The sequence below is a fragment of the Marmota marmota genome, unplaced genomic scaffold (assembly GCF_001458135.2).
Source record: "Marmota marmota marmota unplaced genomic scaffold, marMar, whole genome shotgun sequence".
NCBI classification, from domain to species: domain Eukaryota; kingdom Metazoa; phylum Chordata; class Mammalia; order Rodentia; family Sciuridae; genus Marmota; species Marmota marmota.
Window position 1 is genome coordinate 373,661 of NW_025999894.1, and position 23,974 is coordinate 397,634.

At 46.6% G+C, this 23,974-nt stretch overlaps 2 protein-coding genes across 3 annotated transcripts in view; one reads left to right on the plus strand and one right to left on the minus strand.

Moving 5' to 3' along the window:
- The window catches only part of LOC107157133 (multidrug and toxin extrusion protein 1), a 612,661-nt gene that overhangs the window by 162,925 nt on the left and 425,762 nt on the right, over nucleotides 1-23,974 (minus strand). The gene's annotated exons all lie outside the window — the stretch shown is intronic.
- The window catches only part of B9d1 (B9 domain containing 1), a 14,146-nt gene continuing 8,834 nt past the window's right edge, over nucleotides 18,663-23,974 (plus strand). Inside the window, exons 1-3 of one of the 2 annotated variants that reach the window (XM_015503432.2) lie at nucleotides 18,663-18,874; nucleotides 20,448-20,516; nucleotides 23,827-23,938. In XM_015503432.2, the coding sequence (XP_015358918.1) occupies nucleotides 18,812-18,874; nucleotides 20,448-20,516; nucleotides 23,827-23,938 (244 nt within the window). In that variant the 5' untranslated portion in view covers nucleotides 18,663-18,811. The remainder of the gene's footprint in view (nucleotides 18,875-20,447; nucleotides 20,517-23,826; nucleotides 23,939-23,974) is intronic. The other variant, XM_048796391.1, reaches the window with a different exon arrangement.

Sequence of the window (23,974 nt, forward strand, 5' to 3'; positions counted from 1 at the left end):
CTCTGCACTTCGCAGGGGTGCGCTCGCCTCCCCGCGCCATCCTCCAACGCATGCGCGCTGGATCCTCGGGCGCCGTGTGAATGGAGGACAACGCCCCTGCACGTGTGCGCGCGCGCTCCCGTCAATCGGCTGGACCTCCTCGGGCCAATCGCAGCTAGTCCTGCAAACTCTGGGAATAGCCAGTCCCCCAGGAGGGGCTGCGAAGGCTAGATCTGTTACCTTGACAACTAGCTCCCGAAATCCCTCTCCTTTTGGCCCCTTTTTCCTTCTCAGTACTCAAGCCTATGGCATTGTGCCCCCACTTTATTGGTCCCGGGAGTGACCCATCTCGTCCAACCACTGAGATCCCAGTCCTCCGGGATTCTAGAGTGACGGGCCTGATGTCTCCACTGACTTCCGGTGGCTAGTCTCCACATCGCTTCCTGCGAACCTCGTCTCCGCTCTCAGGTCCTTTTGGAGCGTTTGTCTCATCTGGTGATGACAGCGCTTTGGGAGAGGCGTAACCAGAACCCGGTGGTTTATTCATTTCACGGAGCAGCTGTACGGAGCGCCGTTCTCTGCGGCTCTGGGCGGAGGAGACAAAGGCGGGGCTATGTGAGAAAGGTTTTCAGCAGGGATCTCAGAGTAGAGCTGTAAGAAGCGATCTGGGAGTTGGAACTCCAGAGATGATTGGTTTCCATCAAGTGAAATGATATAGAAGGGCCCTGCAGATAGTAAAAGCGTGGAGATCGAAGAGTGGAGGGACACGAGCTTTTTACAGATTCTTTGACCGGTAAATGGAAGGCAGCGGATACAAGGATGGAACCCAACTGAGTCAGTGCCAGATTGAGCACTTATTCCTTAGGTCGCAAATGAAAGGTCCAAAGGTGGATCCAGAACAGAGTGATTTGTTTACATTCTCCACTTTTTTTTTTTTTTAACTTTTCATAAAGTATACACAAAGTTCCACATATAATTGTTCAACTCAGTAAACTTCACAGAGTTAACACATTTACTTATTCCGGCCTCCCCACCACCGCCTCCCCACCACCGCCTCAACCCCTGGTGCTGGGAATGAAACCCAGGGCCTCAAGCCTGCTAGGCCAGCCCTTTACCACTGAGGTTCACCCCCAGTCTCTTCTGTATTGCAGTCAGATTTAAAAACAAAAAAATAACGTTACCAATCTTTCAGAAGTCCCTTCTCATTTCTAGTCCTGAAAAATATTGTTGTTACTTCTGTTCTGTACTTGTTTTTGTGATTTGGCTTTTTTGTTTGGTTGGTTGGTTGTTTTTTGTACCAGCCATTGATCCCAAGGCACTTAACCAGTGAGCCACATTCCCCAGCTCCTTTTTATATTTTATTTAGACACAAAGTCTAGCTAAGTTGCTGAGGCTGGCATTGAACTCCCAATCCTTCTGCCTCAATTGTAATCCCAAGCAGCTGGGATTACAGGTGTGCACCAACCTGCTCAGTTTGTGAGTTTTTTTTGCACTGAATTTTAAGTGACTTATCAAGATCTGTGTGTTAAGCTAGAAACTTAGACATTGCATTTTTTTTTAATAACACAACATCAGGGAAAGTATATTTAGGAATATTTGGGAAGCCCCAGGGTAAATAGTATTTGGTATTTAGACATGTAAACTGTAGGGATAAATTATCATATGGGTCTTCTGAGTTAAGATTAAACTGTAGGGCTGGGGTTGCGGCTCAGCAGTAAAACCCTTCTCTAGCATGTGCGAGGCCCTGGGTTCAATCCTCACTACCACATAAAAAAATAAAGGCATTGTGTTGTGTCCATCTACACCTAAAAAATAAAATAAAATATATTTTAAAAAATAATAATAGTAAATAAATAAAATAAAGGTATTGTGTCCAACTACAACTAAAACACTAAAAAAATTAAACTGTAAATTTATTTCTGACAGCATAACAAAAGCCAAATTATCTTACTTAATTTCCATTAAACATTAATAAATCATGCCCATGGGAAATGGGCAATTTCTATCACTAAGGTCTGACAATATTTCTTCGACAGTCTTCCTTTAGATGAGAAATTTGACACTCTTCCCTAACTCTGAAATATGTGCAGTACAAGGCCCAGATGTGTCTCTCTGTTTAAGTAGAGGGCATTCAAAACCAGAAAACATTAAACACATTTTTTTCCAGGGGACCAAGACGATATCTGTCTGATGATCCTGTCTGACCCAAGAATAAAATGTAAAATGCCAGAAGAAATTAATAAACAGGTATCCTTTAAATACTTAATAAATATTTCATCTAGCCTGGATATACAAGTGGCAAACAGTTCTACACTCCCTGGTAAAAACTCCCTGATTCCCATTTACTTTTCAAAACACTATGAGCTAATTTGCTTCTCTCCCCACTAGGCCCTGATTCTGTCCTAGAAAAGTCATCAATTATCTTCTCTAATTATAGTCAAGCCCAAAGGACATTCTTTAGTCCTTGCCTCATGGAACTCTCAGTTGCATATGACATAACTTACCACTTCTTTTTTTTCTTTAATTTTATTTATTTATTTATTTTAGTTGTTGATGGGTCTTTATTTTTTATTTATATGCGATGCTGAGAATCAAACCCAGGGCCTCACATATTCAAGGTAGGCACTCCGCCACTGAGCCACAACCCTAGCCCACAACTTACCACTTCTTTATGAGAATAATTGAGTCTACTGAGTTAATATTAAACTGGTGTAGGGGTAAATTATTAATAATGCATTCATAAGTTTCAAAATTCTAAAAAGATTAATAAAGTGGAAAATCTTGGTCCCACTCCAAGATTAGAAAAAAGAAATACAAATATAAATTCTTGCCCAACTTCCCTTTTGCATACAAAATTTAGCATATACAGTTTTCCTGTCAATAACTAAAGAGATCCTTTTCTTATTTTTAGATTTTTAAATTGGTTCTGATTAGTTATTCATAACAGTAGAATGCATTTTGATACATCATACATAAATGGAGTATAACTTCTCACTCTCTTTTTTGAAAATAACAGCTTTCAGAGATTACAATTCACATTCCTTTAAATTCACCATTTTATTGTGTACAGTTCAGTGTTTTTTAGCATGTTCATAGAGATGGACAAACATTTCCTCTGCCAAATTGTAGAACATTTTCATCATCCCAAAAAGAAATCCATTACTAATCACCCTCCTTCTTCTTTCCCCCAGTCCTGGAACTACTTTGCTTCTCCGTGGAATTCCCTTTTCTGAACATTGCATATAAATGGAATCATGTAATAGATGGCCTTTTGTATTTGGATTTCTTCACTTACATTGTGTTTTAAAGGTTCACTTCTGTTGCATTATGAATCAGTACTCCATTACTTTCTTGGATGAATAATTTTCCATTTTTTACCCATTTATCAATTGATGGACATTTGTGTTGTTTGTAAATTTTTACTTTTATGAATAATGCTGATAAAGAAGATCTGTGTACAAGTTTTTGCTAAGATGTATGTATTTAATTCTGGGTACATACTGAGTAGTAGAATTGTTGGGTCATAGGATAATTATATTTAACTTTTGAGGAACTGTCAAGTCATTTTTCCCAGCAGCTGCATCATTTTGCAATCTCACCAGAATATTTAAGAGCTTCAGTTTCTCAACATTCTCACCAACACTTGTTATTTTTCTCTTTTTGTTTATTACAGCCATCCTAGTGGGTGTGAAGCAGTATGTCATTGTGGTTTTGATTTACATTTCTCTAATGACTAAGGATGTTGAACACCTTTTTATGACTTATCAGCCATTTGTCTTTGGGAAAATGCCCATTCATCATCTGTTCAAACACTTTGTCCATTTTTAATTGGGTAACTTACCTTTTTGTTGTTGAGTTAAAAGAGTTCTTTGTATGTTCTTGATATAAGTCCCTCATTAGATATATGATTTACAAATATGTATTTCCATTCCTTGGGTTATCTTTTCACTTTCTTGATAGTGTCCTCCATAGCACACGTTTTTAATTTGGATGAAGTCCAGTTTCTCTGTTTTGTCATTTGTCACTTATGGTATGGATGTTATATCTAAGAAACCATCTCATTTTTTTTGCAGCTGAATAGCATTATTTTGCAAATGTAACGTATTTAACCAGGACCCGATATGTAGACATTTAGATTAATTCAAATCTTTGATATCGCAAGCAATGCCGCAATAAATTTTCTTGAACACAGCATTTTGTACACCACAAGTATATCTGCAGGAAAAATACCCAGAGCAAGAGTGCCAAGTCAAAGAACATTGCACTTGCAATTTTAATAGCTAATGTCCAATTTCTATCCTTAGAGATTATGCCAGTGTACACACCCACCAGCAGTGATAGAGAATGACTCACATGGTGCTTTTTCAAAGCATGGAATGATTTGCCTATGTTAAAAATGGAGCATATCCCATTCCTTACAAATTCTGATTTCTGGCTTCTTTTGGAAAATCAGAAGATCTGTCAGCATCAGACTTGCAGTTCCACATTGAACTGATGGGATGGAACCCCATCAATGAAAAGGCATGGGCTCTCCAGTTCACCCCATCACTCCTTAACTGGTATAGTGTTTGATGCCACTTAGGACTGGACTTAAACATTATGCTCTGTATCTTATTAAAATCAGGAAAATAAAACAAAGAGGAAATATGTTTGAAAAAAGCAAAACCAAGCATATTTCTTTGTGAGAATGAAGACTATTGATGTGTTGACATAAAATCCAACTCTCTTGGTTCACATCTCCTACCTGGCCACTATGGACATTTGAGCTCAAGATTCCTGGTGTAGGCTCCTGAAATACCCCGAAGATTTTCAAGTGTGGGAATGTCCTGCAGAGCTATCTTCCTGAGAGACATTTCTGGCAAACAGCATCAAAATAAACATGATGGGCAGAGGCAAGAGGCAAGGACAGTCCAGACTACAGCCCCAGTGGGGGCCTGGACTAGTCAGTGGCAGCAGGAAAGCAGAGGATGTCTCCATGACAGAGGTATGTGGGAGGAGGTAAATACGGGAGGTGTGGATGGTGTCAGCGCTTCTGGGTAGACAATGGAGATGTCATCAAGATGGAGACTCAGGAAGAGCAGCAGGTTAAGGGGTGGTGATGAACAATGAACTCAACAGTAAATGTTTCAAGCTTATTTAATCACTTTATATCAAATGGAGATTCCCATCTCTGATCCCATGCCCTAGACCTTCCTGAGCTCTATAACCTGACTTATCTTCCCAGAGCCCCCAATGTTTAACTCCCTCACATAATCTTGGAAGACCCGGTGGTGGCCGTGGGCCATCCCTTTTTGTCAGTAGTCCCAGCACAGGCTCCAGTGTCTCCTCCCACTGGACAGGCTCAGCCAGGAAATAGAGTATGCTGGTTGGCCAGACCTGAGTCACCTGTCCACTTCTTGAAGTGGAGGGTACTCAGCCCAGCCAAACTTCTCAGACTATGTGCCAGTGAGGACCCTTTTCTCAAAGGAAACCTGGGCTTTAAGAAAGGTATGATGGACACTGGGCCAGTGGAAATAATGGAGGTGACCTAGGCATTACACCCCTCTTTTCACTGGAGGGGGGTGGGTTTTTACAACTTTGTGGAACATACCAGGGACTCTCCACTGGGGAAAGCCACTCTATCAGTATTATTACCTTCCTCCTATCCTAAGCTCCTAAGGTTTAAGAAGATACACTTTGATATCAACGGCACTTGGGCATAAATCCTTTCTCCTTTGTGATGTGTGTGTCAGAGGATGAATTGGGGAATGCATCATTAGCTCCAGTTACACCTGGAAAAAAAAATGAGCTCAGATGGGAAAACTAACCCCAGTCAGAAAGCATGGGGGGGGCACTTTTGCTTCTAGGATCACCTGCGCCATTCTACACACACACACACACACACACACACACACTTCATTGACCAATACTGACAACTGTGAGTAATCTGGTTCATTCTCGCAGCATGTAGGAGTAGCCAGGGAATAGGGGGAAGCCCAAGTATTGAAACCACAGGTCTCAACCTCGCCTGCACAGGCTGATGACATCCTCTCCCAAAGTCCTGATGTCTAGGACAGATAGTCATCAGTCTGCAGGACTGCACCCCTTCTCTTCCCTGAATTCTCTGTGGTTTCTCCTGCTCCTGCTATCACCTGCCTGGCAGGGTGGTCTTTGGAGGTCTCAGGCAAAATGTCCCTTTCCAAGAAGGGACACCACTTTAAGGAATGAATCTGCAAAAGATGCTGCCTCTTGTCAATGGAGGGTATTCCAGGCACCAGCAGGATAGGTTGGGGAAGAGAGTTTGGGGCCAGTAATTTCCCTTGTGGGCCCTTAGAACCCATCATAGAGGCAAGCACTGAACTATACTCCCATCAGATGGTACCCTTGACAAGCCTCAACCCTCTGAGCCTTGTTCTCATTTTCTACATAATGGGATTGGTGATCTCTTCCTTTATCATACAAAAAGGAATCTCCTCATGAGCACGGTGAATTGGTCTGAATTTCAACAGGATTACAGGCCTGATTTGAACATGGATCATGTTAATCATGCAAATGGTGACAGCTAGTCTTAGGCAAGACTCTGAGCAGACCAGAGTGAGGAGCCCGTGGCTGGAGGCAAGGCAAGCCAGGGCTACCGGTCTCCCTATCCTCAAAATGGGAAGATCCTTGAAGGCTGTGTCAGGCTCCAAGTAACAGAAACTCACCAACCATGGCTTAAATACTTGAAGATTCATTTTTATTTCATCATTAGAAGTCCAAATGACTTTGCTGACCTGGGTTTAGCAGCTCAGTAATGCTTATCAGGAATTAGACTCTTATCTTTCCACTTTGCTATCATTCTCTTGATACTGTGCCTCTCCTGCCTCATGGTTAAAAAATGATTGCTGCATTCCTATCATCAGGTGGGAGAGGGACATGGTAGCTCCATCTGTTCCCTATCATCATGAGTGCAAATGCTTCCTGGTATTCCCCAGCAGATCTCACTCAGACAGAACTGTGTCACATGGCCACTTTCAGCTGCAGGAAGGCTCAGAAATCATTTAGGTAGGAACACTGCTGCCCCAACCAGAGCTTATTAGAAAAGAAGAGGTCAAGAATAGACATCACAGGCAAAGGGAGACAAGCAAGAGGGTAGGTGAGAGGCACTCAAGTGCTCAAGACCAAAATTAGGCCTCTTCAAGTGGGCCTTACAGGCTGACAGCCTGGGGTGTCAGTGGGCCTGGGTTCCCCAACAAACCTCTCCAGACTTGTCCATTCTGGGTTGAGGCTTGCCAAGGGCACCAACTGGTGGGATTCAGTTCAGTCCTTTTTAAAGGCCCACAAAAGGAGTTCCTGGTCCCAAACTCTCCTCCCCAATCTGTCCTTTTGGTGCTTGAAATACCCCCATTGACAACAGGCAGAGAGGTGAAGCTTCCCTCTACCTAGAGCCCAGGGTCTCCTGGGAAACGAGCAGTAGGGCCAGGCATGGCTATGAGACTGGCCAAGAGCATTCAGCCCGCTCCTTGATCTCCACGCCCCCCACCACAAAACCCAACACGCTCACATACACAGTCACACCATGACACATGTACTCATATATCCACATGTCCACATTCACAGAAGTGTGAACATGTTCAGACCCCCGTGGGGATGCCCTCAAAAATACAGGGACAGCACTCTGCTCACAGATTCACACCCACAGACACACATTGCTCTTACATATACATTTATGTTCTCACACATAGGGATTTGCATGAACACACAAATTTGCATAAATACACATACACACAAAAGCACACCTTCACATCAGGGACTGTACACACAAATACACAAGTACCTGGGACAAACTCTGGGTACACACACAGGAATCTGCACAAACACTCAAGGAAAACTTATACACGGGACACACAGACCCACACACACGTTCCTCCTTCCTCCAGTTCTCCCTGATCTATCTTTGCCTCAACACAGACAGGCCATGACAACCTGTCTTTCCCCCATGTGTCCCGGAAAATAGGAGGGAATGATTTCTGCCTGAAAGTGCCTTACACATAGGGCATGGAAGCATATTCCTTCAAGGAGGCAAAGGCCTGCTATGAGGGCCAGGGATTATAAAAATCCCAGATCTGGGGAGCCTGCAGTGGGCCCTTGGCCTGTTTGGCGGGAAGGTGATGGAATGGGGGTTCTAGAGGCTGCTGCCTGGGGCTCAGCTCCAAAGCAGTGTGGCTTGATGAGGGCATAGGCTATGTTGTGGGTGATCTGCTCACAGGATGTGTAGCAGCCCAGTGGACAGCATTTGCATGCAGCCATCCCTACAGGGACAGAATGATGAGGAGTATGTTTTTGATGGAGGAAACAGCAAGAAGCAATATCCAGGAACTATCTGTCCCTGACTTCCAGAGACCTAACTGGATGAGGTGACCTCATGAACTGATGGCTCCAGACACAGCCTGGGGCTTCCCCCTGCTTCCACTGCTCTTCACAGCCAGGCCACCAGGGTCTGGGGACGGGGAGATAGAGCTCATTTTGTCTCAATGCCTTACGTTCCATCCTGAACGCCTATATCAGTCCTGAGGCTAAGTACTTTATAAAGAAAATAGGTTTATTTAGCTCACAGTTTTGGAAGCTAGAAGTCTAAGATGGGGTGGCCTCATCAGTTTGGCCTCTGTCAAGAGCCCCCAAACTACATCCCATCATGGTGGGTGGTATCATGGCAGGAGTACATAGAGAAGAGATCACCTGGTGAGACAGGGCCAGAGAGATTCAAGGGCCAGGACCACTCTTTCACAACTACTCACTCTCAAGAGAACTAACTCACTTCTTAAGACCTCCAAAACTGTGAGCTCAATAAACCTCTTTTCATTATAAAGTGCCCAGAAAGGATTAATACAAGTGTCATTAATCCCCTCTGAGGGCAATACCCCCCCCCAATGACTTAATTGCTTTGTATAGGCCCCACCTTTTACCAGGCCCATATTACCTCCCAATCTTGCCACCCTGAGGACCACACCTTCAATACATGAACCTTGGGAGGATAGGCCACACCCCAAACCATGGCAGCACCACTGTCCTCAGTGGTTGACCCTGAGGCTGATGTTGCCCATCACAGAACATTGCCCAACACTGTCCTTGGGTATAGGGGGTGGAGAGTTATATCTGCTCTCTATCCTCTGAAAGAATCCAAATCTTTGAGGGACGCAGACAATAAATGTCATCAGAGATGTCAACCCATAGCCAAACGCCCGTCCACTTGGCTTTCTTTCTCCTCCTGGTCCTCCCGATCTCTCTGGCATGGTGGCACCTTCAGATTCAGACCAGTGTCCTCTCTTCCCCTCCCTCTGCTTGTTCTCTCTCCATCAGACCATGTTTAACCCTCTTCCAGATCCACCTCCAATGCTCCCCAGACTTCTCCCCATGGATACCTCTAGAGCTTCCTCTACACACCAGTCTTTCAAAAAACAACATGAGCCATTTCCCTGCCATAGCTTGCCCATCACATGAAGTAAACCCTATGATAGAGCCTGTGCATGAAGAATTAAAGGAGGATGACTTCACGGTGTCAGTCAGTGAAGGGACAAGATTCCCTGAGTCCAGGGTGTGGTGGCAATTCTAGCTTGTCTGGCTTCCTGTGAGATCATCCCTTCCATCCATCTGTGATCTGCTCCCTATCCAGTTTCCTCTCTCAGATTTTCAGGAAATGACTGAGGAGCATGGCAGGTCCAAAGGCAGTTGGGGTGTGGACCAGGGTGGGGGTAGCTAGGAACCCTGCTCTGAATATCCCAGGAAGAGGAAATGGCCCAAGGACTGGGCAGGCAAAGTCAAGCAGGGACCATCCAGAAGCAATTGAGAATCTCTATCTTCTCTCATCAGGCACCTGGATGTGGGGTTGCTAGATAAAAATATAAGACAAGATGCCCAGTTAAATTTGCAGTTAAAAAAATAAGAAATAAATTTTGAGTTATATATATCCTAAGTATTGCATGTGTCCTATATGTTCATTTTCTTGATGTGATGGCCCTATCTGGATGACCACATCCTCCCAGGTGTTTTCCTCACAAGGGATGCTATAAAAACCCAAAGACACTTCACATCCCTCCTCTGCTCAAACCCTCCAGCAACTCAGGCCTTGTGTTCAAGTTCTCTGACCTCATCTTCTAGGCCAGCAGTATGCTGAAAAAGTGGCTCTATGAAAAAAAAGTAATAAAGTAAAAATATTTTAAAAAATAACTCTGAGTTTAGCATTGGTCAATTTCCATGGTGTAAATATTCCTTCTTAGGCTGACTCCTAGTTGCCAACACAACATCACTGAATGCATAGATGGGAAGAGATTCACAAATGTCTCTACCAAGTCAGTGGAAGCTCCAAACTCCCCAGCCTCCCAGCCCACTTTCTTAGGAAGAGCCAGCCACACATACACATGGATTCCAGACCAGCTCTACTCTCACCTTGCTTGTGCAATCTTGTTAGGGCCTGTTGGGTCTCCTGTGCAAGAGTTATTAACTTCCACCACCTCCTGTGGGGACTAGAGTGGGGACTATGTGACTAAATAGCCGAGAAAGTACTTGGCAATCTCTGCAGTCCCTAAGCAACACAAGAAACCCGCCCCACCCCACCATACTCCACTATTTCTTGGTGTGGGGTGGGGAGTGTAACTATTAGAACCAAGTCTCCTACAACTGTCAGAGGTACTTATGGTCAGCCACAATGATGTAAAAGACATAAGTCATGGTTCTGTTGATTTTGCAACTGCATAAAAAATCAAAAATTTTCATCAAGTACAAAAGAAAAACAGGGTCACTTTGATTTTCCAATTAGAGTCTCCTTGACTACTGCATGGATATGGAAACATTTTATTGATTTTACCACATCTGGGACATGCTTTTTTTTTTTAAAGAAATAAAACCATCCTTCTGTCTTCCTATATTCCAGCCTGGGCAACTTCAGTGCATTTAACAACTATGTTATTCTGTGTTCTCCTTGTTCTCAGCAGTGACTTCTCCCAGAGAGCCTCTCCCACTCTTTCCACCACCTCTCTTTGGCTGTAATTCCTGAAAGAAGATGGAATGGTATCACAGAGGAAGGAAAACCATCCATCCAGGACCCTAGAGAACAGCCAGTAGTGCCACCTCCCACAAGCTACATGACCCAGACCACACCAATGCCATACCATGCCCCAAAAGTGAGAAATTAGCCAGGCATGCTGACATGTGCCTGTGATCCCAGTGGCTCGGTTGGATGAGGCAGGAGGATTGAGAGTTAAAGCCAGCCTCAGCAACTTAGCAAGGCCCTAAGCAACTCAGAGAGAACCTGTGCTAAATAAAATGTTTCCATCCCTGGTACTAAAAAAAAAAAAAAAAAAAAAAAAAAGTGAGAAATTAAAAATAACCAAAAATGACTCTTCTTTGATTTACCTGGTGACTTTTAAAAATTTACAACATGATGAAATAAGGAGATCTCCAGAAATGTGGAGGCTTAACATCTATCTTTTAAGAATGGGAAGTTCAAGCAGCTATGGACCCCAAGGCCTACAACTGGGAGCGGTGGCCTAGTGGTACATGAAGTTATGGCCCATCAACAGGCATTCCTGCAGACTGGCTGGGCATGTTTCAATCAGGCATCTGATCAGATTGGCTGTTGCCTGTGTTGTGTGTGTGTGGGTGTGTGTGTGTGTGTGTGTGCGCACGCGCGTGTGTGTGTGTTACTAAGAATTAAACCTAAGTCCTTCTGCATGCCAAGCAAATGTTCCACCACTGATTTATTAGCCTAACCATCGATATTTTAAATACCTCCCAACCTCAACAATTATTGGGATCTAAAACACACCCTTTTATTCCTCTGGTTATTTTTACAACTGAACTGTTATGTCTTCTTAAAGCAGATAAATACTTCTGTTGGTCCTGGCTTTCATTAGAGGAAGAAAATGAAAACTAGATGTGGAGATCAGCTTTTTAAACTCAACAGAAGCAGGCTGGGGATGTGGCTTAGTGGTAGAACACTTTGCCTAGCATGCAAAGTGATTTTAGACTGGTTCTTTATGGAAGTGAGGAATCAGCTAACTCAACACTTCATTCTAACTGCCCTTGCCATCCCATCCTATGACCCTGGAATGACAAATACTCAAGTTCCCAGACTCCCTGGCTGCTAGAGGTCTCCATGAGGCTAATGGGCTATGTGTGGAAGTCTTCATCCAACCAATGGTGCATGTCCCATCCTACATGGAGCCTTGCTGGGAATCCCCTGGCTACCCCCTCCTTCTGCCTGGAACATGGGCACTACATCTGGAGCAGAAATAGCCATTGTGGTCATGAAACAAAAATATACATGCTAAAGAGGAGATGAAGGAGGAAAATGGAAGGTCAAGTTGTGGTCCATCTTGATGTTTGAGACAAATGACCCATATATATTTAAGCCCTAGTTGGGTTTTCTGTTACATGCTGTTGAACTTTGAGACTAACTGCCATGTCATGTGCCCAGCATGTGAACTGCTGGCACGCTTCACATATCTGCCTGGCTTTGGCCAACATGGAGTTTGTATCCATTGGATTAAAGATTAAAATTTTTTAAGGACATACAATGTTTTTAAGAATTTGGCCAGTGATTCAAATTGCCTGTCTACACTACAAGCTGAACCCCAATTGCATCATTACCTTTGCCTTCATTTACTGAGCTCTGCTAGAGAAAGTCTTATGATTCCCATTTTCCTGGAAACTAAGATTCAGAGAGGTTGAGAAATCAGTCCAAAGTTACACAGCTGTTGAAGGTCAGAGTGTGGATTGGAACCCAGGCTGCCTGGCTTCTCTAAAGCGCCCTCTGCTGGTTAACTCCTAGAAGAAGCTGCTCTATGAGCTTCCTTCCTTGAACTTGAGGGATTAAAGGGTCATGCTCAGCCCCTGAGTGAGCCCCTTCAAATGACTTAATGGGACATTGAGGTAGTCGAGGCAATGCCCTCCTTTACTAATGAAAATTATGAGGTCCGCAATAAGGCAATAACTGGCCCAGGGTCAAACTCCATGTCAGGAATAGGCTGAGGGCCCTGTACCCTATTCTCTGTCCCAGACCCATATCTGCTTATGCTGTTGTTCTGCCAAAGCCTGGGAGCTCTGAGCATTCTCTCTCTGCTTCTAATTCTAGGCCCTTCCTCTAGCTGAAACCTGAGGGCTCAGGTTCACAAGGTCCTAGACCCTCCAGAGTGTCCTCAAAGATCCTCCACTTGTCCATTCACTCATGAACAAGCCCTTAGTGGTAGTTCCAGTGCACCCACCCTCCACTGGACACCAGGGGCTGAGCATGACCCCTTAATCCCTCAAGTTCAAGCTGAGTCTGGTCAGGAAGAATGAGTCAGACTACTAGTGAGGTAGTTTGTGACTGAGAGACAAGGGGAGCCACGAGAAGGTCCCTGAACCAACTTGGAGGGTCCGGAAAAAAGGCATCCTGGACAAGAGGGCATTAATCTGTCTCTTGAAGTTCATTAGAAATCTTTCAAGCAGAAAAAGCAGAAAGGACATTCCAGGCACCAAGGAATAGCATCTGCAAAGAAGAGCGGTGCAGAAGGCTACTGAATCATACACTTCAACCGTGGTTGACGATAGGGTATGCAAATTTCTCCTCAATGAAAAATAAACCCAGGCTGGGGTTATAGCTCAGTGTAGAGCCCTTGCCTAGCACTTGTGAGGCACTGGGTTTGATCCTCAGCATACATAAAAATAAATAAAATAAAGGTATTGTGTCCATCTACAGCTAAAAATATTTTTAAAAAATAAAAATCAAAACCCCTCACCATTGCTAAGAAGGTGGTGCTCAGGTACCTGGGGCTGGGAGACGGAGATGGAGGCAGAAAGAAGGGCTTGAGGGATCCACCAAGGACAGGCCATAAGCCTGGCCTAAACCCCAGGCTGTAGAGATTCCTAGAAGAAGTTGCTCTAGGGACTTTCTCCCTTGAATTTGAGGGAGGGAGACTTCACACCAAGTTGGGTTTTGAAGGCTGAATAGGAATTCTCCAGGTAGATAAGATGTGTCCCCTCCACTGAAGGGTAACATGCAGAGGCAGGAAGAAAGAACGAAAGGTTTTCCAGAGGAATGACTTGGGGATTTGGAGTTACAGGGACCCCCCAGTTCAATTCCCCACTCTGCTTCCAGCTCACAGTGATCCTGAGAAGTCATTTCCTCTAAGCGTCCCCAGCTGTGCAGGGGAGCTAGGAGCCCTGGCCTTGTAGAGGCCAGCAATCATGGGAGCTCAGAGCTTCACCAGATATACAGAGTATGAGTGGTTATTTATCTCAGCCAGTCACTCTCTCTGCCTCTCACCTTAGACAAAAGGCAGGGCTAAAAGGAGTCCCTTGTCCCTTATAACCAGGATGGGATCCTGGCAGGAGGAGCTGCAAAGCCCACCAGTACCAAGGTCTGTAAGCAGGATGCCTACCCATAAGTCTGAGCTCAGGCCCTGCCAGGACAGCTTCCTCTTTCCCAGGCCAGTTCTCCTTTGCCCTGTGACATGGGCCTTATGGGAGCAGTGAGGAGGAGACACTAGAGGAGTTAAATTTCCCAGACTGAAGAGGAGGAAGCCAGACCCAGCTGGAGACTCAACCCAAGACAATCTACAGATATGGCTCCTGCTGCTGTTGCTGTTATTTGGTAAAGAGCTGTGGGTGAGGGTGGGGAAATGGACAGGAAAGGAGAGAACTGTTACAGAGGGGACTGTCCAAACCCAAGGTCTCTTAAAACCAGTAACCTGCTGGGTGGTGGTGTACATTTGTAATCCTAGCTACTTGAGAGGCTGAAGCAGGAGGATGGCAAGTTTGAGGCCAGCCTGGGCAACTTAGCAAGATCCTATCTCAAAATAAAATAAAAAAGGCTGGGTATATATCTAAGTGGAATAGTGCCCCTGGGTTCAATCGCCAGAACCACCCCCAACAGATACACACAATTTATTTTTAAACCAGTAACCTGATCTTGGGTTTGGGTAGCAGGAACCTGAGTCCAGAACAGAGAAAGTGATAGGTAGCCGAGGTGTCTAATGTAGAGGCAGGAGCTCCATGCAGATTGGGAATGACCTTTGATTAACAGGATGTAGTAAATGGATGGTACTCTAAAGGAAGCCTAGCTGCCTGAGTAAGGAGTGAGTTTCCTGTCTTGACAGAAAAGCGAGTAGAGGTGGACACTCATCTATTATGCACCTCTGGGTAGGAAGAAGGGAGCAGGTTGTGGGGCCAAGGGGGTGGGGAAGAAGTTTAAGGAAGATTTCACAAAGATGGGTTTTGAAGGTTGAATAAGAGTTCTCTAGGTAGATAAGTCAGGGGATGAAATGCTAGGTAGAGGGAACAGCATGAAAAACCATAAACATCCCAAGAACTATGTTTAGGAATAAAAAAAGCTAAAAATATACCCAACTTCAGTATGTTCTAAGTACTGGACATCTTTAATTCTCACAACACTTCTCTGGTTGTGATGAAGAAGCTGAGATTCTCCAGGATACCACTGCAGGCAGTCAGATTTCAAACTGGAGGGGTGAGTGGGAGCTAGGCTACAGAGGTCAGCAGGGGATGGATGGCAGGTTTGCAGGGCCCCAGGACCCAGAACTGAGTCCTGAGGCCTCATTCTTCTAAGATGTAGGGCCCAGACACATGGCCTTGGCGGGCAAGCATCTTCCTAGACAACCGTTACCCCTGTGAGGGAGCCCTCATCTCGCGAGACTGGGTGCTCACAAGTGTCAGCTGCTTTGGCAGGGGCAGCTCAGGGTGGTTGACAGCTGGTCCAGGATGGAGGCCCTCCACCTCCCCTTTACCCACTTTTTTCCACAGCTGGCCTCAGTCTCACTTCATCATGACCCTGGGTCCAAATCAATTGTGGTTGGACACGTGTGAGATCAAGTCTGGCACAGAGGAGCTGCTTCTGTTCCCAGAAGCCCCCAGTGGCTCTGGGTTTGGTGGTCTGGCCCTGGCACAAATACCAAAACTTCTATTTCTCAACAATTCTGTGCAGCCTGTCCCTCTGGCCACCCGGCCTCGATCTTTCCTTCTGTGGGGGGAGTGCCACGCCCAAGGGTTTGGACCTGATATTCGTAAGGATGGGAGCAGAGGCCGGGGATGGTTGAGAGTGGTGGTAAATGCTGGGTTGGAGGAGGTAGCCAGGATGAAGCTGGGGAGTTTTCAGGGGTAATAATCCTCAGAGTCCCTGAGCCCCAGAGAATGGGCTTGTCATGGACAGCTGCCTGTTAGCACCACAGATATGGAGATGCAGGGGGAGAGGATGGGAGGGACACCCGGCTCTGCCTCAATCTGCTTCCAGCCCATCTCTGTATGAGCAGTTTACACTGAACACTACCTTGCCAGCCTCAGTGCGTTCCACATCCTGATGGTCTTCAAGCCTTCCTGATGGTACTATGTGAGAGTTCAGTAGAGGAGGGGTTGTATTAAGAGTGAGGAGGCAATGGGGAGTGTCAAGGAGGACCGAAGGGAGCCCAGGAAGGTGGCTAGGGGCAGGAAGCCAGAGGGCTGGAGGGGGTGTGGGTAGGAAAGTTTGGCATATATTAATAACCAGCCAAGCTGGACTGGTGCACAACCTGAAAGTCTGCCTGGGCTGAAGTTCTGCCTCCACCTCATGCAGATTCCTATGTCCCACCCTGCGAGCTGCACAGTATTCAACTGCTGCACATCACAGACTGCAGATGGGTCTTTCTTTGCCAATATAACTGCCCCATACTTGATGATGTTCTGCCTTAGGGCTCCCAGTGCACAAGGCCTCCTGAAGATCCACCTGAACTGGTGGTAAGGATTCCAGAAAGTCCTGAGACTCCTTGCTCAAAGTCCCTTCTAATACCATTAGCCTCAGACCAGCCACCTTCCCACCCTACTCTGGTGTTTCCAATTCCCCAACACCCAGGAATCAGACTTATCTATACCCCTGAGAGTCATCCAAAGCTTCTGCCTATTGGTAAGATTCCCCCATTATGTAACCAGGTTCCAAACTACTGGTTGTCCCCAGTTTTTTGATAATGCAAGCATTTTGCCAAATTTTGTGCAATACCAAGCCTCAAAGCCCACAGTAAGGAAAGTTGAGTGAAGCTGGTAGAATCTGTGGGAGAAAGCATTGTAACTGCCAAGCTTTGGTGTGAGAAGGAGAGGAAGGGGGTATGAGCAAGTCCCTGGGGAGTTAGACAGTTCTTCCCCTGGGAACATGTGTGGCACTCGGGTCCCAAATTATCTGGCAACTCCTTGTATTAGATGTGTGACCCCTGGTTACCCACAGCACCCCCCTATCAGGTATCCTTGCTCACCTAGCAGGGGGAGGGCTTCATTTGTTCAGGGCTGGGATGTAACCACACGGTCTCTCTCCTACACAGGTGGCTATTGGGACTCCCTCGGTCTGCAGGGTGTGATGAACTGGAGTCCCTGATGGCAGCCAGGTCTCCCTTGACATCTACACATCTGTTCCTCCCCTGATTTCCTGGATCCTAGATAAGATCTCTAATGTTCTCTTTGACACCTCCACCAGGAGGCACCCTTGGATCTAGCCCAGAACTGGGCATTAGAAGAGTGACAGTCTTGTGAACCCATGGGTGTGAATCATGAATTGGCTACTGAAGTGCTGCTGTTGTTGGCAGCAGGTCCACCCTGGCCCCTGGAGCCCTACCTCCACTAGTTTGTTCTGCATGCCAGTGTGGCCAGCTCACAAGGCCATGGCGAACTTGCGGTTTTTCTGTTCCTGCTTGTCCGTCTGAGACATATGTATCCCACGGGAATGCCTTGACCTTTTCTGGTCTGATGGACTTATTGTTAAGGGAGGTTTCGGTACCTGACAATAATAGATGTTGAAACTAAATTTCTCCCCCCTCCCTCCTGCTTTTGGGTAGTTTTCCACTTCTGCTGCTTGGGGTATAAAAAAGGTGTGTTAGCAATAAAGAGTATTGACTCCTGGATGAAGAACCTTGGTGTCCTGTGTGTCTTTTAACCTCGCCGTCCCTCGCTGGACTCGGCTCCCTTGGCCGGACGCGGCACCTCTCCTAAAACGGAGATGAAATCAGTTATTCATTCACTCAACAAGTGGTTACCGGGTGTTTACTATGTGCCAGGCAACGAGGATGCAAGACTGATGTGGTCTCTGGACTCGGGGCTAGCATTCTAGTAGCAGAGGCAAGTATCAGCCCTAATTATAACAATAAATAAATGTGGAAATACAAACTCTGGTGAGCTCCAAGAGCCGCTGGATCCTTGTGTTAACAGCAACACCCCTACTGGTGAGGGGTGTTGGTGGCCGGGGAGTAACTGTGATTTGAAGAGTCCTGACAGATCCGTGAGCCCTGGCTGAGTGCGGTGCCAGGTGCTGCCCCTCGGTGGGTCTCAGCTTCATCAGTTTCACACCAAGGACCTTGGATGAAGGACTCTTGAAGTCCCTTCCAAGTTTGTTTAATAAACACTTTCCAGGACGAGGGTCTCAAAAGCCATAAAGGCACATACCCTTTGTCTGAGGCCGGGATCTGCTTGGTTCTAAGCACCCCACCTTCAGCTTTAACCCCTACGGCTTGTGGTCGCTCTGAGCACTGCAGCATCCTCCCTCCGCTTGGGTCTTTTCCATTCTTCGGGGTAGTGCACAGCGACACCTAGAGGCTAATGAGCATATTTTTTTTTAACACATGGCTTCCGGCAGGCTTAAATTTGGCCAAGCTCCTCCCCTTCTAGTCCCGCCCTTCACAAGTCCCGCCCCCAGAGAGCACCCTCTGCGCCTGCGCAGCATTCTACACCCGACACTCTTTCGCGAAATTGCAGCTGCCAACAAACGTGTCCCTTGCGCCACGCCGTCTGTTTCCACAGCGACCCGGATGCCTCTTAGCAGCCGCGCTTGCGGCCAGGGTGGGTCTCACGAGCCCCGAGCCCTGCGATGGCGGCAGCGAGTCCTAGCGTCTTCTTACTCATGGTCAACGGGCAGGTGGAGAGCGCCCAGGTGAGCAGCCAAGGACCCCCGCCCGGGCCTGCCCCCAGTGTCCCCCCAGGACCCTTTCCGCAAGCCCGCGGGGCTGGAGAGCCGCCGTGTCATTCCGCGGAATCTCTCTCAGTTACGCGGGGAGGAGAACCAGAACTTGAAGCTGGGCGCCAAGTTGCTGGGGATCCTTAGCTACGACGTGCAGGAGTGAAAACAGACCTCGAGAGGTTGAGCTGGTCCGTAGGCTGCACGCGGCCAAGCCTGTGGCTCCGGGCTTGAATCGTGGCCACTTGGTTGAGTCACTGGCAGGAGCCTCCGGGGAATAATGGGAGCTGCGGTGGCCCAACTAGGACGCAGGGCCGCTTCCCAGAGTGAATGTGCCTGGGACGTCAGGACCGCGCCCCATCCTGGAACTTGGGTTAGAATCTGATGCTTGGATGAGTCAGATTCAACCTTGACGGCTTGGAATGATCCAGGGGGCGTGTGCCTGTCAGATCAAAGGGACGCTACTCTTCACCCCCTACACTTTATAAGAACCATTTATTACAAATAAATAAAGGCCAACATTCACCAAGTACTCACTATGTACCAGACTCAGCATTCAACACTGTTCTTCATAACAGTCCTTTGGTCACCATTGTATCCCCAGCACCCAGAAGACTCAATAAGGTATTACTAACATCCCCACTTTACAGCTGGGAAAACTTGCCAGGAGTAAAGGTGAGATTTGATCCCAGGCCTCTCTGACAGCTTTACTACACTGTCCTTCCAAGCTGTTTGTTGGAGGTGACGGTTTAGAGATAGCTTTCCCAGGCTTGATGCTCAGTAGGTTTTTTTGTCTGCCTTTCTATTTCATCAGGATATTGCTTCATATGCCTACCCTGTCCACCACAACTTTGGCCTATTGCCCAGTCTTATCCCCATTTCCTTCTGTCCCTTTCAGGGCTGGGTGCTCTCAGAACTTTCCACCCCCCATTATTCCTCTTTCTCTTCTTTGAACCCCTCCCTGTCCTCAAGCCCTTAGCTCCAGCCATATACATATGCTCTGCGATCTGATTGGCTCCCTGGATTTTCAGACCTTTTGCATCAACCCCATTCCCTTAGATCTTGTCTGTGCCCACCCCTGTATCAGGCACTGGGGACACAGAAAGGCATGAAATCTGTTGGCTCTTCACAGGTAAATGGAGTGACAGACATTGGCATAAGTATCCAGTGCCTTAATGGAGGGAAGTACAGAGGCTGATGGAACCAAGAAGTGACCCTTAAGTCAGACTGGGAGTCAAGGCAGGGTCCCTCAAGGGTGTTTTGAAGAATGAGTAGGAGTTTGCCCGATGATGGAATGGGAAGGGCATATCAGACAGAAGACAGAAACAGCAAAGAGGTTCAGGGACAGTGACAGCCCAGGACTCTTCCCTCAGACTCTCTCATCTCAGTCTCCAGCCTCTGCTGAACTCCATGTCTACATCCCCATCTGTCTCTTAGACCCCGCCCCTGGTGCCTCAAGTTCACAGTTCCTATCATCTTCACTAGCATAGCCAATGTGCAGGACTCAGCTTGAACCCCAATAAACAGAGTCACTGTGGTTTTTCCGCAGTTTCCAGAGTATGACGACCTCTACTGCAAGTACTGCTTTGTGTACGGACAGGACTGGGCCCCCACGGCGGTAAGCTGGACTCTTGGTCCTCCTTTACTCACAGGCTTTATGACTGTTAGGGTTTCTGAAGGTGTCCATCACACCCTCCCCCTCCCTTCCAGAATCAACTGAGAGGTAGACACAAGGTCAGAAGGAATCCAAACATTTGTTCCTGGTAAAGCTGGAGAAGAGAGCACAGCTACCATGGAGCATCCCGGAAGTGTGCAATTACCCGCATACTTTACCTTGTGAGTTCACCCATGTCAGCAAAGAGGAAAATTGGACAGTGCAGGCAGTTCAGCCCTAGAGAGCTGTCTTGGTGGTAACCAAAGCCAGACAAAAGTCCCTATCTTCCTGAGTATACATCCTTGGGATGGGGAGGATGGATAATAATTAGTACAATATTGTGGTGTGTTAGCTAATGAAAAGCACAGGGGGTAAATGAAGTCAGGACACAGGAGGTATAAAGGAAAAGAGGGAGGCTGGAACAAGGTAGCCAGGAAAGGCCTCACCAAGGAGGTCACTTTTGAGTAAAGATCTGATGGATCTGGTTTTGGTCACCACTGTATCCCCAGCACCCAGAGGATTCCATAATAGTTATTCAGTGAATGGCTACCGGCAAATAATATTTGCATGTCAGTTGTCCAGAAGAGGAAAGTGAGGCTTAGAAAGGTTACATAAGTTGGCCTCCACTTCTTAAACTGATGTGAGGATTAAACAATGTTTTACAAACAGAAAAGGAAGTAAGGAAACAAGCTCTGTGGAAAATACTTTCTAGAGGGAAGAAGCAGAGAGTACAAAGGCCCTGAGGTCAGAGTGTTCCTGGCATGTTTAAGGACAGCACGGAGGCTAGTGTGGCCAGTGAACCAAGTGAGCAAGGAGGAGATAACTGGAGATGAAGTAGGGAGGCACAGGAATAGATCTTGTAGGGCTCAGTGGGTCAGGATAGGGACCAGGACCTTTCTCAGGGGGAGATGGGACCCCATCAGAGTTTTGAATAGAAGAAAAAGCTCCTTCTGGAGCTGGGTGTGATGGGACATACCTGTAATCCCACTGCCTCTGCAGGCTGAGGCAGAGGATTGCAAGTTGGAGGCCAGCCTCAGCAGCTTAGTGAGACCCTGTCTCAAAATAAAAAGGGCTGGGGGTGGGGGCTGGAGCTGTGGCTCAGTGGTAGAGCGCTTGCCTAGCATGCCGGAGGCACTGCGTTCTATTCCAAGCACCACATAAAAATAAATAAATAAAATGAAGGTCCATCAACAACTAAAGAAAAAAATTATAAAAAAGGGCTAGGGGTATAGCTTAATGGTAGAGCACCCCTGGTACAATCCCTAGCCCCCCCCACCCCCAGAAGATGTTCCTCTGGCTTCTATGCTAAGACTAGACTGGGAGCAAGGACTAGAGCAGGGAAACCAGTTGACTGCTACAGTAACACAGATGAGAGAATGGTGGCAACAGTGGCGGTGATGAGAGGTGGTTCAATTTCACAGAGCCACCAAGTTGTCCTGTTGAACAGAGGTAAAGTTTGAGATAAAGAGGAGTGAAGAATAAGACCAAGGCTTAGCCTAAGCACCTAGAAGTAGCATAGCCATTGTCTTTCTGCAAGAAGACTATGGATAGAAGTCTAATGATTCTTGGGAATCATCACCATATGACCACAGTGAAAGCCATTAAACCAAGGAGATCACCATGTACAGGTAAAGGAGCAGTCAAAGATGTAGCTCAGGACACTGTGACATTATAGAGGGACCACCAGGTTGACTGATCAGGAGCCACCATGAATTACAAAGCCCTATAGGTGATGGCACAGTGATGGACTCTGTAATCCTAATGACTCAGGGGGCTGATGCAGGAGGACTGCAAGTTTGAGGCCAGCCTCAGCAACTTAGTGAGACCCTGTCTCAAAATAAAAATAAAAAGGTCTTGGGATATAGCTCAGTGGTAAAGTACCCCAGGTTTAATCCCCAGTACAAAAAAAGAAAGAGCCAAAAAACAAAGCCCCATGACACTATGGTGCCTCCAGAAACCAAGGGAAGAAAAAATATCAAGAAGCACATTGGTCAGTTATGGTGACACATATGGTGACACCAACTACTCAAAATATTCCTAGAGGTCCTAGGCCAAAGGTCTGACTCCGGGGGTCCCAACAAATCAGGCCTGGCCACTCACCCATTACAAAAAGTAATGATGAATAGCAGGAAGGAAACTTGACTCAATATGGCCATATTGGGGAGATAAGTGAGATGAAGCATCTTAACCCAGGGGTACTGCCATGAGCTTCCAGATTATATAGGTAAGGGAGCCAAAAGTAGGTCTAGTCAAGCAGCTTGAGTCAAATGGTGGTCCAGTTGATCATTATCTCAGGATTGGGGGTGGGAAGCTTGTGGGGATAAGAAAGTTGCTGTTAACAGGGGAGTAGTTTCTACTTATTGGAAGATGTTTCCCAACCAGGCCTGTTCCTGGAATCCAGGGTGACTCAGGGAGGAGACAGATGCAAAATGGGGGCAGAGATACATTTGCAGGCACAAATGAGGAGTCCAGTGTTTTTTGGCAAAAGCAGCCTCTGAGTCCTCATGATCGGAAGACTGAGGCAGGAAGATCATTTGAGCCCAGGAATTTGGGCCAGTTCTGGGCAACATAGCAAGACTCCACCTCAAAAACAAACTAACAACCAAAAAAAAAAAAAAAACATGGAGGAGAAGGAGAGAAAGAGGAAGAAGATCAACAACTTCCAGAATCACTAGTTCTGTCAAATGCTGCTAATGGGTCAAGTAGAATGAGGACAGAAAAATGACTTGGAGACAGCAATGTCAAGGCCACTGTTGTTATTCATAAAAACCCCTTTGGTACAGTGATGGAGCCAGACTGGAACAGGTTCCTGTAAGAATGGCCAGTAACTCCCAGCAGAGGACAGACTGCAGCCAGTGAGGGCAACAGCTCTTTCTTTCAAGGAGTTTGCTGTATGGGAAGCAAAAAATGGGTAGGTAGAGGGGAAAGTAGAGTCAAAAGACTGTGGTGGAAAAATAATGCACATATATGGGAATGACCTAGGAGGACTAGTGCTATAGGAGTGAGAGTACAAACACTGCCACTGCCACTTCCTGCCATATCAAGAGTAGATCAAGTACCTGGTGAAGGGCTGGCCTCTGGGGTCACCACATCCTGATGGGGGACTCTGCATAAAGTTTCCAGGCCTAGGAGGCTCTCCATTCCCTCTGGAGGTTCAGGTTTGGGTAGAAGGTAGATGAAAAAGCAGTCCTTCTGACTGCCTGCCCGAGATAAGGGGTGGGAGCTGTGTGATGCCTTCATCTCAGGCCAGCTGTCACTGTCATTGTCCCCACAGGGTCTAGAAGAGGGGATCTCACAGATCACATCCAAGAGCCAAGATGTGCGGAGAGTGCTTGTGTGGAACTTCCCCATCGATATCACCTTTAAGAGCACCAACCCCTATGGCTGTGAGTCTGGGGGGCCCTACAGTGACGGGGGGGGGG